The sequence below is a fragment of the Dendropsophus ebraccatus genome, chromosome 8 (genome assembly GCF_027789765.1).
Source record: "Dendropsophus ebraccatus isolate aDenEbr1 chromosome 8, aDenEbr1.pat, whole genome shotgun sequence".
Taxonomy (NCBI): Eukaryota; Metazoa; Chordata; class Amphibia; order Anura; family Hylidae; genus Dendropsophus; species Dendropsophus ebraccatus.
The window spans coordinates 7,499,397-7,517,945 of record NC_091461.1 but is presented as its reverse complement, the minus strand read 5'-3'; the positions used below and the strand labels follow the sequence as shown (position 1 = coordinate 7,517,945).

At 41.7% G+C, this 18,549-nt stretch overlaps 1 protein-coding gene across 1 annotated transcript in view; it reads left to right on the top strand.

Moving 5' to 3' along the window:
* Positions 1 to 18,549, top strand: part of ATRNL1 (attractin like 1) — a 356,964-nt gene that overhangs the window by 125,110 nt on the left and 213,305 nt on the right. Inside the window, exons 17-18 of the mRNA XM_069979719.1 lie at positions 6,705 to 6,893; positions 12,107 to 12,325. Coding sequence (XP_069835820.1) covers positions 6,705 to 6,893; positions 12,107 to 12,325 — 408 coding nt within the window. The remainder of the gene's footprint in view (positions 1 to 6,704; positions 6,894 to 12,106; positions 12,326 to 18,549) is intronic.

Below are 18,549 nucleotides of genomic sequence, written 5' to 3'. Positions count from 1 at the left end.
TTATCAGAGACATACTGTATTATCAGAGGCATGCTGGATTATCAGGTATACTGTATTATCAGAGACATGCTGGATTATCAGAGGTATACTGGATTATCAGAGGCATGCTGGATTATCAGAGGTATGATGGATTATCAGAGGTATACTGTATTATCAGAGGTATGATGGGTTATCAGAGGTATACTGGATTATCATAGGTATACTGGATTATCATAGGTATGCTGGATTATCAGAGGTATACTGGATTATCAGAGGCATGCTGGATTATCAGAGACATGCTGGATTATCAGAGGCATGCTGGATTATCATAGGTATACTGGATTATCAGAGGCATGCTGGATTATCAGAGGTATACTGTATTAGAGGTATACTGGATTATCAGAGGTATGCTGTATTATAGGTATACTGGATTATCAGAGGTAAAATGGATTATCAGGTATGCTGGATTATCAGAGGTATACTGGATTATCATAGGTATACTGGACTATCAGAGGTATACTGGATTATCAGAGGCATGCTGGATTATCAGAGGTATACTGTATTATCAGAGGTATACTGGATTGTCAGGCATGCTGGATTATCAGAGGTATACTGGATTATCAGAGGTATGCTGGATTATCATAGGTATACTGGATTATCAGAGACATGCTGGATTATCAGAGGTATGCTGTATTATCAGAGGTATACTGTATTATCAGAGGTATACTGGATTGTCAGGCATGCTGGATTATCAGAGGTATACTGGATTATCAGAGGTATGCTGGATTATCATAGGTATACTGGATTATCAGAGACATGCTGGATTATCAGAGGTATGCTGGATTATCAGAGGTATGCTGGATTATCAGAGGTATGCTGGATTATCATAGGTATACTGGATTATCATAGGTATACTGGATTATCATAGGTATGCTGGATTGTCAGAGGCATGCTGGATTATCAGAGGTATATGGTCCGGCTATGTTTCCTTACTCTCATACATATTGATGTGCGGTGTTCCTCTATAATGGATGCAGAGGATTGTATAATGTGAATAATATCGGAGTGACTGCGCTGCCGATTCCAGGATCTCACCGAGCCATTAGCTAATGAGAGACGCTGCTCTGAAGGTCACCCCCGCCCCCACCGCCCGTGATGTAATAACGTATCTCTAATGGCGAGGTGTATAAGTGAGGTATAAGTGAGGTATACTGTATTATCAGATGTATACTGGATTATCAGAGGTATACTGTATTATCAGAGGTATACTGGATTATCAGAGGTATGCTGGATTATCAGAGACATGCTGGATTATCAATTATACTGGATTATCAGAGACATGCTGGATTATCAGAGTTATACTGTATTATCATAGGTATACTGTATTATCAGAGACATGCTGGATTATCAGACATGCTGGGTTATCAGAGGTATACTGTATTATCAGAGACATGCTGGACTATCAGAGACATGCTGGATTATCAGAGGCATGCTGGATTATCAGAGGTATACTGTATTATCAGAGGTATACTGTATTATCAGAGACATGCTGGATTATCAGAGACATGCTGGATTATCAGGTATACTGTATTATCAGAGGTATGCTGGATTATCAGAGGTATGCTGGATTATCAGAGGTATACTGTATTATCATAGGTATACTGGATTATCAGAGACATGCTGGATTATCATAGGTATATTGGATTACCAGAGACATGCTGGATTATCAGAGTTATACTGTATTATCATAGGTATACTGTATTATCAGAGACATGCTGGATTATCAGACATGCTGGGTTATCAGAGGTATACTGTATTATCAGAGGTATACTGTATTATCAGAGACATGCTGGATTATCAGAGACATGCTGGATTATCAGAGGCATGCTGGATTATCAGAGGTATACTGTATTATCAGAGGTATACTGTATTATCAGAGACATGCTGGATTATCAGAGACATGCTGGATTATCAGAGGTATACTGTATTATCATAGGTATACTGGATTATCAGAGGCATGCTGGATTATCAGAGGTATACTGTATTATCATAGGTATACTGGATTATCAGAGGCATGCTGGATTACCAGAGGTATATTGAATTATCATAGGTATACTGGATTACCAGAGGTATACTGGATTATCAGAGGTATACTGTATTATAGGTATGCTGGATTATCAGAGGTATACTGGATTATCAGAGGTATACTGTATTACCAGAGGTATATTGGATTATCATAGGTATATTGGATTATCATAGGTATACTGGATTATCATAGGTATACTGGATTATCAGAGGTATACTGGATTATCAGAGGCATGCTGTATTATCATAGCTATACTGTATTATCAGATGTATGCTGGATTATCAGAGGTATGCTGGATTATCAGAGACATGCTGGATTATCAGAGACATGCTGGATTATCAGAGGTATACTGTATTATCAGAGGTATACTGGATTATCAGAGGTATACTGGAGTATCAGAGGTATACTGTATTATCATAGGTATGCTGGATTATCATAGGTATATTGGATTATCAGAGACATGCTGGATTATCAGAGTTATACTGTATTATCAGAGGTATGCTGGATTATCAGAGGTATACTGGATTATCAGAGACATGCTGGATTATCAGAGGCATGCTGGATTATCAGGTATACTGTATTATCAGAGACATGCTGGATTATCAGAGGTATACTGGATTATCAGAGGCATGCTGGATTATCAGAGGTATGATGGATTATCAGAGGTATACTGTATTATCAGAGGTATGCTGGATTATCAGAGTTATACTGTATTATCATAGGTATACTGTATTATCAGAGACATGCTGGATTATCAGACATGCTGGGTTATCAGAGGTATACTGTATTATCAGAGGTATACTGTATTATCAGAGACATGCTGGATTATCAGAGACATGCTGGATTATCAGAGGCATGCTGGATTATCAGAGGTATACTGTATTATCAGAGGTATACTGTATTATCAGAGACATGCTGGATTATCAGAGACATGCTGGATTATCAGGTATACTGTATTATCAGAGGTATGCTGGATTATCAGAGGTATGCTGGATTATCAGAGGTATACTGTATTATCATAGGTATACTGGATTATCAGAGGCATGCTGGATTATCAGAGGTATACTGTATTATCATAGGTATACTGGATTATCAGAGGCATGCTGGATTACCAGAGGTATATTGAATTATCATAGGTATACTGGATTACCAGAGGTATACTGGATTATCAGAGGTAAACTGTATTATCAGAGGTATACTGGATTATCAGAGGTATACTGGATTATCAGAGGTATACTGTATTATCATAGGTATGCTGGATTATCATAGGTATATTGGATTATCAGAGACATGCTGGATTATCAGAGTTATACTGTATTATCAGAGGTATGCTGGATTATCAGAGGTATACTGTATTATCAGAGGTATGCTGGATTATCAGAGGTATACTGGATTATCAGAGGTATACTGTATTACCAGAGGTATATTGGATTATCATAGGTATATTGGATTATCATAGGTATACTGGATTATCATAGGTATACTGGATTATCAGAGGCATGCTGTATTATCATAGCTATACTGTATTATCAGATGTATGCTGGATTATCAGAGGTATGCTGGATTATCAGAGACATGCTGGATTATCAGAGACATGCTGGATTATCAGAGGTATACTGTATTATCAGAGGTATACTGGATTATCAGAGGTATACTGGATTATCAGAGGTATACTGTATTATCATAGGTATGCTGGATTATCATAGGTATATTGGATTATCAGAGACATGCTGGATTATCAGAGTTATACTGTATTATCAGAGGTATGCTGGATTATCAGAGGTATACTGGATTATCAGAGACATGCTGGATTATCAGAGGCATGCTGGATTATCAGGTATACTGTATTATCAGAGACATGCTGGATTATCAGAGGTATACTGGATTATCAGAGGCATGCTGGATTATCAGAGGTATGATGGATTATCAGAGGTATACTGTATTATAGGTATACTGGATTATCAGAGGTAAAATGGATTATCAGGTATGCTGGATTATCAGAGGTATACTGGATTATCAGAGGCATGCTGGATTATCAGAGACATGCTGGATTATCAGAGGCATGCTGGATTATCAGAGGTATACTGTATTATCAGAGGTATACTGGATTGTCAGGCATGCTGGATTATCAGAGGTATACTGGATTATCAGAGGTATGCTGGATTATCATAGGTATACTGGATTATCAGAGGTATGCTGTATTATCAGAGGTATGCTGGATTATCAGAGGTATGCTGGATTATAAGAGGTATACTGGATTATCAGAGGTATGCTGGATTATCAGAGGTATGCTGGATTATCAGAGGTATACTGTATTATAGGTATGCTGGATTGTCAGAGGCATGCTGGATTATCAGAGGTATACTGGATTATCAGAGGTATGCTGGATTATCAGAGGTATGCTGGATTATCAGAGACATGCTGGATTATCAGAGACATGCTGGATTATCAGAGGTATACTGTATTATCAGAGGTATACTGGATTATCAGAGGTATACTGTATTATCATAGGTATGCTGGATTATCATAGGTATATTGGATTATCAGAGACATGCTGGATTATCAGAGTTATACTGTATTATCAGAGGTATGCTGGATTATCAGAGGTATACTGGATTATCAGAGACATGCTGGATTATCAGAGGCATGCTGGATTATCAGGTATACTGTATTATCAGAGACATGCTGGATTATCAGAGGTATACTGGATTATCAGAGGCATGCTGGATTATCAGAGGTATGATGGATTATCAGAGGTATACTGTATTATCAGAGGTATGATGGGTTATCAGAGGTATACTGGATTATCATAGGTATACTGGATTATCAGAGGTATACTGGATTATTAGAGGCATGCTGGATTATCAGAGACATGCTGGATTATCAGAGGCATGCTGGATTATCATAGGTATACTGGATTATCAGAGGCATGCTGGATTATCAGAGGTATACTGTATTAGAGGTATACTGGATTATCAGAGGTATGCTGTATTATAGGTATACTGGATTATCAGAGGTAAAATGGATTATCAGGTATGCTGGATTATCAGAGGTATACTGTATTATCATAGGTATACTGGACTATCAGAGGTATACTGGATTATCAGAGGCATGCTGGATTATCAGAGACATGCTGGATTATCAGAGGCATGCTGGATTATCAGAGGTATACTGTATTATCAGAGGTATACTGGATTGTCAGGCATGCTGGATTATCAGAGGTATACTGGATTATCAGAGGTATGCTGGATTATCATAGGTATACTGGATTATCAGAGGTATGCTGTATTATCAGAGGTATGCTGGATTATCAGAGGTATGCTGGATTATCAGAGGTATACTGGATTATCAGAGGTATGCTGGATTATCAGAGGTATGCTGGATTATCAGAGGTATACTGTATTATAGGTATGCTGGATTGTCAGAGGCATGCTGGATTATCAGAGGTATACTGGATTATCAGAGGTATGCTGGATTATCAGAGGTATACTGTATTATAGGTATACTGGATTATCAGAGGTATGCTGGATTATCAGAGGTATGCTGGATTATCAGAGGTATGCTGGATTATCAGAGGTATATGGTCCGGCTATGTTTCCTTACTCTCATACATATTGATGTGCGGTGTTCCTCTATAATGGATGCAGAGGATTGTATAATGTGAATAATATCGGAGTGACTGCGCTGCCGATTCCAGGATCTCACCGAGCCATTAGCTAATGAGAGACGCTGCTCTGAAGGTCACCCCCTCCCCCGCCGCCCGTGATGTAATAACGTATCTCTAATGGCGAGGTGTATAAGTGAGTTATCCTGGCTGGAGCTCTGCGCTGTGATCAGGGGTCTTATAATGGGGGACCCCCGCCCGGCTCCCATCTGCCAGCAGTATATACTATATACATCACTCATACAATGTCTCCCGGATTACGTTATTTTCAGCGTTTCCATTCAGTAGGTTCAGAATCTTATATTGAAACCGGGGATTCTGATCATTCATCACAGCTACGACTCCTTAAAGGGGCACTCCAGGAACATCAGGAAAAGTTCTGCAGCTTTCTGAGGATATCCCATTTGTGGCACCTTTATGGGGTAGTAACATCGCAGATACACATAATTGATATTTAAACCATCATTTATATTGTTCCTTGATACTTTCAAAAGAGTAAAGTGGGCGGGATTTAGCACAGTGGGCGTGGCTAACAAAGGTCCAAAACATTCATTACATGTTATGCCGGATAAAAGCCATTGGCCAATCTTAAAGGGGTAAATATTTTTCTTTCAAATCAGCTAGAATTAGAAAGGTATATCGATTTGTAATTTACTTATTTTTAAAAAATTTTAAGTCTTCCAGTACTTATCAGCTGCTGTATGTCCTGCAGGAAGTGGTGTATTCTCGCCAGTCTGACACAGTTAACTCTGCTGCCACCTCTGTCCATGTCAGGAACTGTCCAGAGCAGGAACAAATCCCCATAGAAAACCTCTCCTGCTCTGAACAGTTCCTGACATGGACAGAGGTGGCAGCAGAGAGCACTGTGTCAGACATCACTTTCTGCAGGACATACAGCAGCGTTATACCCACACAGCTGAGGGTTTGTTACTGTTGTATGGTGGGATCTGACCTTGTCTCCTCTTGTATCTGCAGTCAGTCCCAACCAGAACGCCCGGCCGTGTAAGGTGCCCTGCTCCCTGCGGACCTCCTGCTCCAACTGCACCAGTAACGGCATGGAGTGCATGTGGTGCAGCAACACCAAGCGCTGTGTGGACTCCAACGCCTACATCATCTCCTTCCCGTATGGACAGTGCCTGGAGTGGCAGACCAACACCTGCTCCCGTGAGTAGCCATGACCTGTCGTATACTGGAGTATAGAATATAGATCAAACCTAAAAGTGGGAGTGCAGCTCTGGGTGTGACTAGTGCATGAGATGCACAATGCTAAACTAAAGCTGTGACTGCAGCTCCGGATGTGATTAGAGTATAAAATATTATGTCAGCCCAAAACTGAACGCAGCTCCGGACGTGATTAGAGTATAAGATACATGCGGAGCTCAAGTGAGGAGCGCTGCTCTGGATGTAACTAGAGAATAAAATACAAGGTAATACTTGGAATGCAGCTCTGGTTGTGACTGGAGTATAAGATACAATACAAGGTAATACTGGGAATGCAGCTCTGGTTGTGACTGGAGTATAAGATACAATACAAGGTAATACTCGGAATGCAGCTCTGGTTGTGACTGGAGTATAAGATACAAGGTAATACTGGGAATGCATCTCTGGTTGTGACTGGAGTATAACATACAATACAAGGTAATACTGGGAATGCAGCTCTGGTTGTGACTGGAGTATAAGATACAATACAAGGTAATACTGGGAATGCAGCTCTGGTTGTGACTGGAGTATAAGATACAATACAAGGTAATACTGGGAATGCAGCTCTGGTTGTGACTGGAGTATAAGATAGAATACAAGGTAATACTGGGAATGCTGCTCTGGTTGTGACTGGAGTATAAGATACAATACAAGGTAATACTGGGAATGCAGCTCTAGATTGGATTAAAGTATAAGATATAATGCAAAACTAAAGTAGTGACTGCAGCAGTGGATGTGACTGGAGTATAAAACACACTGTAACCCGCAGGGTTAGTACTTCTCCACTAGTCCCAGATGAAGCTGCAGATACGGTTCCTGACCTCTGGCACCGTGCTGAAGGTCTGAGATGGGCTGCAAGTCACGAGCGCCAGCCCCTACATTACCCGCTACTGGACGTCGTATCCACCGCCAGTCCCATCGCTCTCATGACTGAAGTGATTGGAGACAGATGGGAAATTGATATAAAAGAGACTGCAAACAAATGGGAACAAACTGTCTGCTGGCAAGTGCAGGGGCTGACATTTGGTGGCAGGAAATAAATGAAATTAGAAGCAAATGAAAAAGACATATAATCTGCTTTATGTAAAGCGGTTGAAGTAGAGGACGATGGCGGTGGGGGGAGGGGGGGTATGCTGCGACCTGAGGACAGGTGCACAGAGGAGACAGCAGCCAGACCTTGTCGATAACCCCGCACCCCCACATATCCCGGGGCCGCCATGTCTCGCGCAGGTTAATAGCCGCCTCCTGCCACAGTAATGGCTGCATATATATTCACACAAAGCGAGGCCGCCGAGATGCTGACACACGCCGATTAATTCACTTCGCCTTATAAAAAATGTATATTTTTATTAAATAACCTAATACCAGCCTAATAGAATTTGCCATCTACCCGAGCGTCTTTGCATAGACGTCGCACGTTCCGACATTGTACTTTTCTTTTTTTTTTCCCCTCTCTTCTCTCCATTGTCCGGATACAAAAAAAATTTCCATAAGTTTAAGGACAGAGGAACAAAAAAAAAAAAAAGAGTGAGAGAGCGGCAGAGAGTAATGAGATTACGCTGCACTCCGCCGTCCCCACTGGAGAATTCAATATTATATGCGGCATTGAGATTTACTGGCTTTTATGGGCCGTAATTATGTGCATTGTAAAATTAAAGGCGTTCGGCCCGGCAGACCTTGGTGCTGTGGTCCGCGCCATTGTCACATTCCAGCGAGGGGGAGGATGGGCGAGCGCTGCACTGATTCAACTATAATAACCGTAATATTGGACCTATAAAACACCTAATGTTTTAGGAGCAGGTTGCATAGAGGAGGAACGCACAAGCTGTTCTCACACCAACAGGAAGTCATGGTGACCTTGTCGTAAGTTTATTAACCCAAGCTAGAATGTTCATTATATGCCGTGCTCTGCCGCACCGCCGCTGCAGCCATAGTACTAATATAGCTACTATAATACTGCTCCTATATACAGGAATATACTACTATAATACTGCTCCTATATACAGGAATATTACTACTATAATACTGCTCCTATATACAGGAATATAACTACTATAATACGAACTGGAGAGAATGGAACGGCTGCACATCCCATCTATGGCTGATACTAATGCCGCTAGGCCTATATTAAAAATCAACACCAGAGTGTCTGTATATGAATTGATCAAGCCATATTGCCCCGTGTACCACCGCGCAGGTTCTCTGGTCCACACGAGGTACATGGGGCAGTATGGCTTGATCAATTCATACACAAAATTCTGATGTGTTTTTTATTTAGCCAAGCGGCACTAGTATCAGCCATGGGTGTGATGTGCAGCACTCTGTTTCTTCCCTGAGCCATACCTACTATAATACTGCTCCTATATACAGGAATATACTACTATAATACTGCTCCTATATACAGGAATATACCTACTATAATACTGCTCCTATATACAGGAATATAACTACTATAATACTGCTCCTATATACAGGAATATAACTACTATAATACTGCTCCTATATACAGGAATATAACTACTATAATACTGCTCCCTATATACAGGAATATAACTACTATAATACTGCTCCTATATACAGGAATATAACTACTATAATACGGTTCAGGGAAGAAAAAGAGTGCTGCACCTCACACTCTGGTGTTGATTTTTAATATAGGCCTAGCGGCATTAGTATCAGCCATAGATGGGATGTGCAGCCGTTCCACTCTCTCCAGTTCGTGTTTCACAGTTCTCCCTCTCTGAACAGCTAGCACTCCTTTATAAGACCCACATGACCAAAATTAGCAGGATATGCCTGTGCTCACATGTCTGGACCCTATGTCTTCCCCATTCTGTGAGAGCAGCAATGGTAAGTGTAATACCATATCCATACTTGTGTCGTTTGGGGGCAGCCTTCCCCGCCGGTGGTGCTGGCTGGGTTTTGGTGGGGCTTTTTGGGTCTGGTCCTGTGACATTGGGGTTGCAGGGCCGTTCCATGGCCTCCCTTCCCTGCATGTGCACGCTTTGCGGGGTTGGCGGTCGCTGACCGACACGGTGTGGAGTTAGCGTAGGGACCCGTGTGGACCAGAGGACCTGCGCGGTGGTACACGGGGCAATATGGCTTGATCAATTCATATACAGACACTCTGGTGTTGATTTTTAATATAGGCCTAGCGGCATTAGTATCAGCCATAGATGGGATGTGCAGCCGTTCCACTCTCTCCAGTTCGTATAACTACTATAATACTGCTCCTATATACAGGAATATAACTACTATAATACTGCTCCTATATACAGGAATATAACTACTATAATACGGTTCAGGGAAGAAAAAGAGTGCTGCACCTCACACCTATGGCTGATACTAGTACCTCTCGGCTGCATAAAAAACATCAGAATTCTGTATGTGAATTGATCAAGCCACACTGCCCCATGTACCTCGTGCAGGTATCTGATACACATGGGTCCCTACACTAAGTCCACACTGTGCCAGTCAGCGACCACCACCCCCGCAGGCGTGCACAGTCAAGGAAGGGAGGGCATGGAACAGCCCTGCAACCCCCATGCCACAGGACCAGACCCAAAAATGCCACACCAAAACCCAGCCAGCACCACCGGCGGAGGAAGCTGCCCCCAAACAGCACAAGTCTGGATAAGGTATTGCACTCACCATAGCTATCAAGGATAGAATGGGACAGACAGGAGGGTGTGAGCCATAGGTGTGAGGTGCTGCACTCTTTTTCTTCCCTGAACCGTATTTTGTTTCTCTCTTTTCTCCGTGTTTTGCACTCCTCCTGGTGAGACCCACATGACCGCAATTAGCAGGAGACACCTGAGTGCTCATGGTTTTAATCCCTCCTGTCTGTCCCATTCTATCTTTGATAGCTATGGTGAGTGCAATACCTTATCCAGACTTTGCTGTTTGGGGGCAGCTTCCTCCGCCGGTGGTGCTGGCTGGGTTTTGGTGTGGCATTTTTGGGTCTGGTCCTGTGGCATGGGGGTTGCATGGCCATTCCATGGCCTCCTTTCCCTGACTGTGCATGCCTGCGGGGGTGGTGGTCGCTGACCGGCACAGTGTGGACTTAGTGTAGGGACCCATGTGTATCAGATACCTGCACGAGGTACATGGAGCAGTGTGGCTTGATCAATTCACATACAGAATTCTGATGTTTTTTATGCAGCCGAGAGGTACTAGTATCAGCCATAGGTGTGAGGTGCAGCACTCTTTTTCTTCCCTGAACCATAACTACTTTAATACTGCTCCTATATACAGAAATATAACTACTATAATACTGCTTCTATATACAAGATTATAACTACTATAATACTGCTCCTATATACAGGAATATAACTACTATAATACTGCTCCCTATATACAGGAATATAACTACTATAATACTGCTCCTATATACAAGAATATAACTACTATAATACTGCTCCTATATACAGGAATATAACTACTATAATACTGCTCCCATATACAGAAATATAACTACTATAATACTGCTCCTATATACTATATACTACTATAATACTGTGGGATGTGCAGTCGCTCCTTTCTCTCCATGTCGTATTTTATTTTTCTCCCTTTTCTGAGCAGTTGGCACTCCCCTTCGTAAGACCCACATGACTCAAATTAGCAGGATACACCTGTGCTCACATGTCAGTACTTCCTATCTTTCCCATTCTGTCTGCAACAGTGATGGTGAGTACAAGATCATATTCACACTTGTGTTGTTTGGCGGCAGCTTTCTCCTCCGGTGGTACCTGCTGGGTTTGGGGGGGCACTTTGGGTTTGGTCCTGTGACATTGGGTTTGCAGGGCCATTCCATGGCCTCCCTTCCCTGTTAGCACTCACTTTGCGGGGTTAGCGGTCGCTGACCGACACAGTGCGGAGTTAGTGTAGGGACCCATGTGAACCAGGAGACCGGCATGTGGTACACGGGGCAGTATGGTTAGATCAAATTATATACCAACATCCTGGCGTTGGTTTTTAAATGTAGCCGAGAGGCATTAGTGTCAGCCATAGGTGTGAGGTGTAGCGCTCCTTTCTCTCCATGTCGTATAACTATTATAAAACTGCTCCCTGTGGAGAAGAACTGTATATAACTGTTATAATCTTCTGGTACTGTTAGTTGCTGTATATTTTTTTTGTGTTTCCATGGTTACTGATTTGTTTTTTTCCTGTTTCTACAGCTCAGAATTGCTCGGGGTTCCGCACCTGCTCTCAGTGCTTGGAGCACCCTGGTTGTGGTTGGTGTAATGACCCCAGTAACACCGGGAAGGGCAGTTGCATAGAAGGTTCTTCGAGGGGACCGATGAAATCTCAGGGTAAACAGTCAAGTGAAATGGTTCTGGATACCGGTCTGTGCCCACGAGACAAGAACTACGAGTGGTCATTTATCCACTGTCCAGGTGAGGACGATGAGGTGTGATGTCTACAGTTGTCATGTTTTGGTTTTCTACACGTTTTATGAGTTTCAGTTTATGGCTCTTAGAGAATTCCCCTTCCACCTAAGTGGTCATCTCTTAGCCAGTCTCCTTAGTGGTCATTCCTTATCAGGTCACCATAGCGGTCATCCGTAAGGTCTCCTTAATTATAGTCTCATAGTCTTTACATATCTGGTATCTTCAGTTGTCATCACTTATCTGGTGCCATCAGCGGTCTTTATATATCTGGTTTCTTCAGTGGTCATCTCTTATTTGGTGTCCTCAGTGGTCATTTTTTATCTGATGTCCTCAGAGGTTATCTATTATCTCTTATCTGGTGTCCTCAGGGATCATCCCTTATCTGGTGTCCTCAGTGGTCATCTCTTATCTGATATCCTCAACTGTTTTCACTTATTTGGTGTCCTCAGTGGTCATCTCCCATCTGGTGTCTTCTGTAGTCATCTCTTATCTGGTATCGTCAGAGGTCGTAATCTCACTTGTCCTCAGTAGTCTTCACACGTCTGGTGTCCTCAGTAGTCTTTACATGTTTGGTGTCCCCAGTAGTCTTCCCATGTTTGGTGTCTCCAGTAGTCTTCCCATGTTTGGTGTCCTCAGTAGTATTTCCATGTTTTGTGTCCTCACAAGTCTTCCCATCTTTGGTGTCCTCAGTAGTCTTCACACATCAGGTGACCTCAGTAGTCTTCACACATCAGGTGTCCTCAGTAGTCTTCATGTGTTGGGTGTCCTCAGTAGTCTTCCCATGTTTGATGTCCTCAGTAGTCTTCACACATCAGGTGTCCTCGGTAGTATTCATGTGTTTGGTATCCTCTGTAGTCTTCCCATGTTTGGTGTCCTCAGTAGTCTTCCCATCTTTGATGTCCTCAGTAGTCTTCCCATCTTTGGTGTCCTCAGTAGTCTTCACACATCAGGTGTCCTCAGTAGTGTTCATGTGTTTGGTGTCCTCAGTAGTCTTCCCATCTTTGGTGTCCTCAGTAGTCTTCCCATCTTTGGTGTCCTCAGTTGTCTTCCCATCTTTGGTGTCGTCAGTTGTCTTCCCATCTTTGGTGTCGTCAGTAGTCTTCCCATCTTTGGTGTCGTCAGTAGTCTTCCCATCTTTGGTGTCCTCAGTAGTCTTCCCATCTTTGGTGTCCTCAGTAGTCTTCCCATCTTTGGTGTCCTCAGTAGTCTTCCCATCTTTGGTGTCCTCAGTTGTCTTCCCATCTTTGGTGTCCTCAGTAGTCTTCCCATCTTTGGTGTCCTCAGTAGTCTTCCCATGTTTGGTGTCCTTAGTAGTCTTCCCATCTTTGGTGTCCTCAGTAGTCTTCCCATCTTTGGTGTCCTCAGTAGTCTTCACACATCAGGTGTCCTCAGTAGTCTTCCCATCTTTGGCGTCCTCTGTAGTCTTCCCATGTTTGGTGTCCTCAGTAGTCTTCCCATCTTTGGTGTCCTCAGTAGTCTTCACACATCAGGTGTCCTCAGTAGTCTTCCCATCTTTGGTGTCCTCTGTAGTCTTCCCATCTTTGGTGTCGTCAGTAGTCTTCCCATGTTTGGTGTCCTCAGTAGTCTTCCCATCTTTGGTGTCCTCAGTAGTCTTCCCATCTTTGGTGTCCTCAGTAGTCTTCCCATGTTTGGTGTCCTCAGTAGTCTTCCCATGTTTGGTGTCCTCAGTAGTCTTCCCATGTTTGGTGTCCTCAGTAGTCTTCCCATGTTTGGTGTCCTCAGTAGTCTTCCCATGTTTGGTGTCCTCAGTAGTCTTCCCATGTTTGGTGTCCTCAGTAGTCTTCCCATGTTTGGTGTCCTCAGTAGTCTTCCCATCTTTGGTGTCCTCAGTAGTCTTCCCATCTTTGGTGTCCTCAGTAGTCTTCCCATCTTTGGTGTCCTCAGTAGTCTTCCCATATCAGGTGTCCTCAGTAGTCTTCCCATCTTTGGCGTCCTCTGTAGTCTTCCCATCTTTGGTGTCGTCAGTAGTCTTCCCATCTTTGGTGTCCTCAGTAGTCTTCCCATGTTTGGTGTCCTCAGTAGTCTTCCCATCTTTGGTGTCCTCAGTAGTCTTCCCATGTTTGGTGTCCTCAGTAGTCTTCCCATCTTTGGTGTCCTCAGTAGTCTTCACACATCAGGTGTCCTCAGTAGTCTTCCCATCTTTGGTGTCCTCAGTAGTCTTCCCATGTTTGGTATCCTCTGTAGTCTTCCCATCTTTGGTATCCTCTGTAGTCTTCCCATCTTTGGTATCCTCTGTAGTCTTCACATCTTTGGTATCCTCTGTAGTCTTCCCATCTTTGGTATCCTCAGTAGTCTTCCCATCTTTGGTATCCTCAGTAGTCTTCCCATCTTTGGTGTCCTCAGTAGTCTTCCCATCTTTGGTGTCCTCAGTAGTCTTCACACATCAGGTGTCCTCAGTGACTCCTGAACTTGTTACTATATTGTCCCTGTGACTTCCCTAGTGATAGTAAAGTTTTATAAAGTTTTGGAGCTCTTTGTGTTGCCATGAATTCATTGCACATCGTCTCTTTATCCCGGTCCACCTTCATTACGAGCGGCGGCCATTGTCCCCAGCTGCTGCATGCAGTGAAGACGTCTGGTCTGTATCTCCTTGTTTGTTATATTATTCCTGGTTTCCCCGTACTCTTCCCATTTGTAGGGCGGCCTGACCTACATCTTATCTTTTTCTGCTTATTAATTTGTTGCTATAGAAATTTAATATGTCTCAGGCGCTGGCAGAGAGCGGCAGTATTGGCGGTGTTATTCTCGGAGTGGCGGCTTCCATTCACCGGCGGTGTAGTCACTGGTGCTCGGATTCACTGGCTGCTTATCTCCAGGACCAGACCATTATTGCCGCTTATCTATATACCTGCAGAAAGGAGAACCCCCATCCCCCGGCACTAGCTGATAGGCATTATAGTCCCGTCTATTCTCATAGTGATACACTGTATATTCTGGAAGCATTTATAGGCCGGGGTGCTGAGGGCTAAAAGCCCCGATATGTATCACGACTCCACCATATGTTATATTCCTGTGTATAAGACTGTATAACCGTGTACTCCAACCTGTGGATCCCCAGCTGTTGCATCTCCCATCATCCCTGGAAGCTGGGGGTAGTTGTGGAGCCACAGCCTGGAGAATGCTGCTGTATAATATATCCTGTGTGTAATGCTGTGTAATGTATATGTCATGTAATACTAAAACTGTTGTAGTACTATTACAATACTAATGTATACTATATATGTATGGTGTAATACTACAGTTTACTATGCCTTGTTATAGTATTATAGCACTGCTGTATACTCTGCCTTGTTATAGTATTATAGCACTGCTGTATACTCTATGCCTTGTTATAGTATTATAGCACTGCTGTGTACGCTATGCCTTGTTATAGTATAGCACTGCTGTATACTCTATGCCTTGTTATAGTATTATAGCACTGCTGTATACTCTGCCTTGTTATAGTATTATAGCACTGCTGTATACTCTATGCCTTGTTATAGTATTATAGCACTGCTGTATACTCTATGCCTTGTTATAGTATAGCACTGCTGTATACTCTATGCCTTGTTATAGTATTATAGCACTGCTGTATACTCTATGCCTTGTTATAGTATAGCACTGCTGTATACTCTATGCCTTGTTATAGTATTATAGCACTGCTGTATACTCTGCCTTGTTATAGTATTATAGCACTGCTGTATACTCTATGCCTTGTTATAGTATTATAGCACTGCTGTATACTCTATGCCTTGTTATAGTATAGCACTGCTGTATACGCTATGCTGTGTTATAGTATAGCACTGCTGTATACTCTATGCTGTGTTATAGTATAGTACTGCTGTATAATCTATGCCTTGTTATAGTATAGTACTGCTGTATACTCTATGCCTTGTTATAGTATAGCACTGCTGTATACGCTATGCTGTGTTATAGTATAGCACTGCTGTATACTCTATGCTGTGTTATAGTATAGCACTGCTGTATACTCTATGCCTTGTTATAGTATTATAGCACTGCTGTATACTCTATGCCTTGTTATAGTATTATAGCACTGCTGTATACTCTATGCCTTGTTATAGTATTATAGCACTGCTGTATACTCTATGCCTTGTTATAGTATTATAGCACTGCTGTATACTCTATGCCTTGTTATAGTATAGCACTGCTGTATACTCTGCCTTGTTATAGTATTATAGCACTGCTGTATACTCTGCCTTGTTATAGTATTATAGCACTGCTGTATACTCTATGCCTTGTTATAGTATAGCACTGCTGTATACTCTATGCCTTGTTATAGTATTATAGCACTGCTGTATACTCTGCCTTGTTATAGTATTATAGCACTGCTGTATACTCTATGCCTTGTTATAGTATTATAGCACTGCTGTATACTCTATGCCTTGTTATAGTATTATAGCACTGCTGTATACTCTATGCCTTGTTATAGTATTATAGCACTGCTGTATACTCTATGCCTTGTTATAGTATTATAGCACTGCTGTATACTCTATGCCTTGTTATAGTATTATAGCACTGCTGGATACTCTGCCTTGTTATAGTATTATAGCACTGCTGTATACTCTATGCCTTGTTATAGTATTATAGCACTGCTGTATACTCTATGCCTTGTTATAGTATTTTAGCACTGCTGTATACTCTATGCCTTGTTATAGTATAGCACTGCTGTATACTCTATGCCTTGTTATAGTATTATAGCACTGCTGTATACTCTGCCTTGTTATAGTATTATAGCACTGCTGTATACTCTATGCCTTGTTATAGTATTATAGCACTGCTGTATACTCTATGCCTTGTTATAGTATAGCACTGCTGTATACTCTATGCCTTGTTATAGTATTATAGCACTGCTGTATACTCTATGCCTTGTTATAGTATTATAGCACTGCTGTATACTCTATGCCTTGTTATAGTATTATAGCACTGCTGTATACTCTATGCCTTGTTATAGTATTATAGCACTGCTGTATACTCTATGCCTTGTTATAGTATTATAGCACTGCTGTATACTCTATGCCTTGTTATAGTATAGTACTACTGTATACTCTATGCCTTGTTATAGTATTATAGCACTGCTGTATACTCTATGCCTTGTTATAGTATTATAGCACTGCTGTATACTCTATGCCTTGTTATAGTATTATAGCACTGCTGTATACTCTATGCCTTGTTATAGTATTATAGCACTGCTGTATACTCTATGCTGTGTTATAGTATTATAGCACTGCTGTATACTGCCTTGTTATAGTATAGTACTGCTGTATACTCTATGCTGTGTTATAGTATAGCACTGCTGTATACTCTATGCTGTGTTATAGTATAGCACTGCTGTATACTCTATGCTGTGTTATAGTATAGTAATGCTGTATACTCTATGCCTTGTTATAGTATTATAGCACTGCTGTATACTCTGCCTTGTTATAGTATTATAGCACTGCTGTATACTCTATGCCTTGTTATAGTATTATAGCACTGCTGTATACTCTATGCCTTGTTATAGTATTATAGTACTGCTGTATACTGCCTTGTTATAGTATTATAGCACTGCTGTATACTCTATGCCTTGTTATAGTATAGCACTGCTGTATACTCTATGCTGTGTTATAGTATAGCACTGCTGTATACGCTATGCTGTGTTATAGTATAGTACTGCTGTATACTCTATGCTTTGTTATAGTATAGCACTGCTGTATACTGCCTTGTTATAGTATTATAGCACTGCTGTATACTCTATGCCTTGTTATAGTATTATAGCACTGCTGTATACTCTATGCCTTGTTATAGTATAGCACTGCTGTATACTCTATGCTGTGTTATAGTATAGCACTGCTGTATACTCTATGCCTTGTTATAGTATTATAGCACTGCTGTATACTCTGCCTTGTTATAGTATTATAGCACTGCTGTATACTCTATGCCTTGTTATAGTATTATAGCACTGCTGTATACTCTATGCCTTGTTATAGTATTATAGTACTGCTGTATACTCTATGCCTTGTTATAGTATTATAGCACTGCTGTATACTCTATGCCTTGTTATAGTATAGCACTGCTGTATACTCTATGCTGTGTTATAGTATTATAGCACTGCTGTATACTCTATGCTGTGTTATAGTATAGCACTGCTGTATACTGCCTTGTTATAGTATTATAGCACTGCTGTATACTCTATGCCTTGTTATAGTATAGCACTGCTGTATACTCTATGC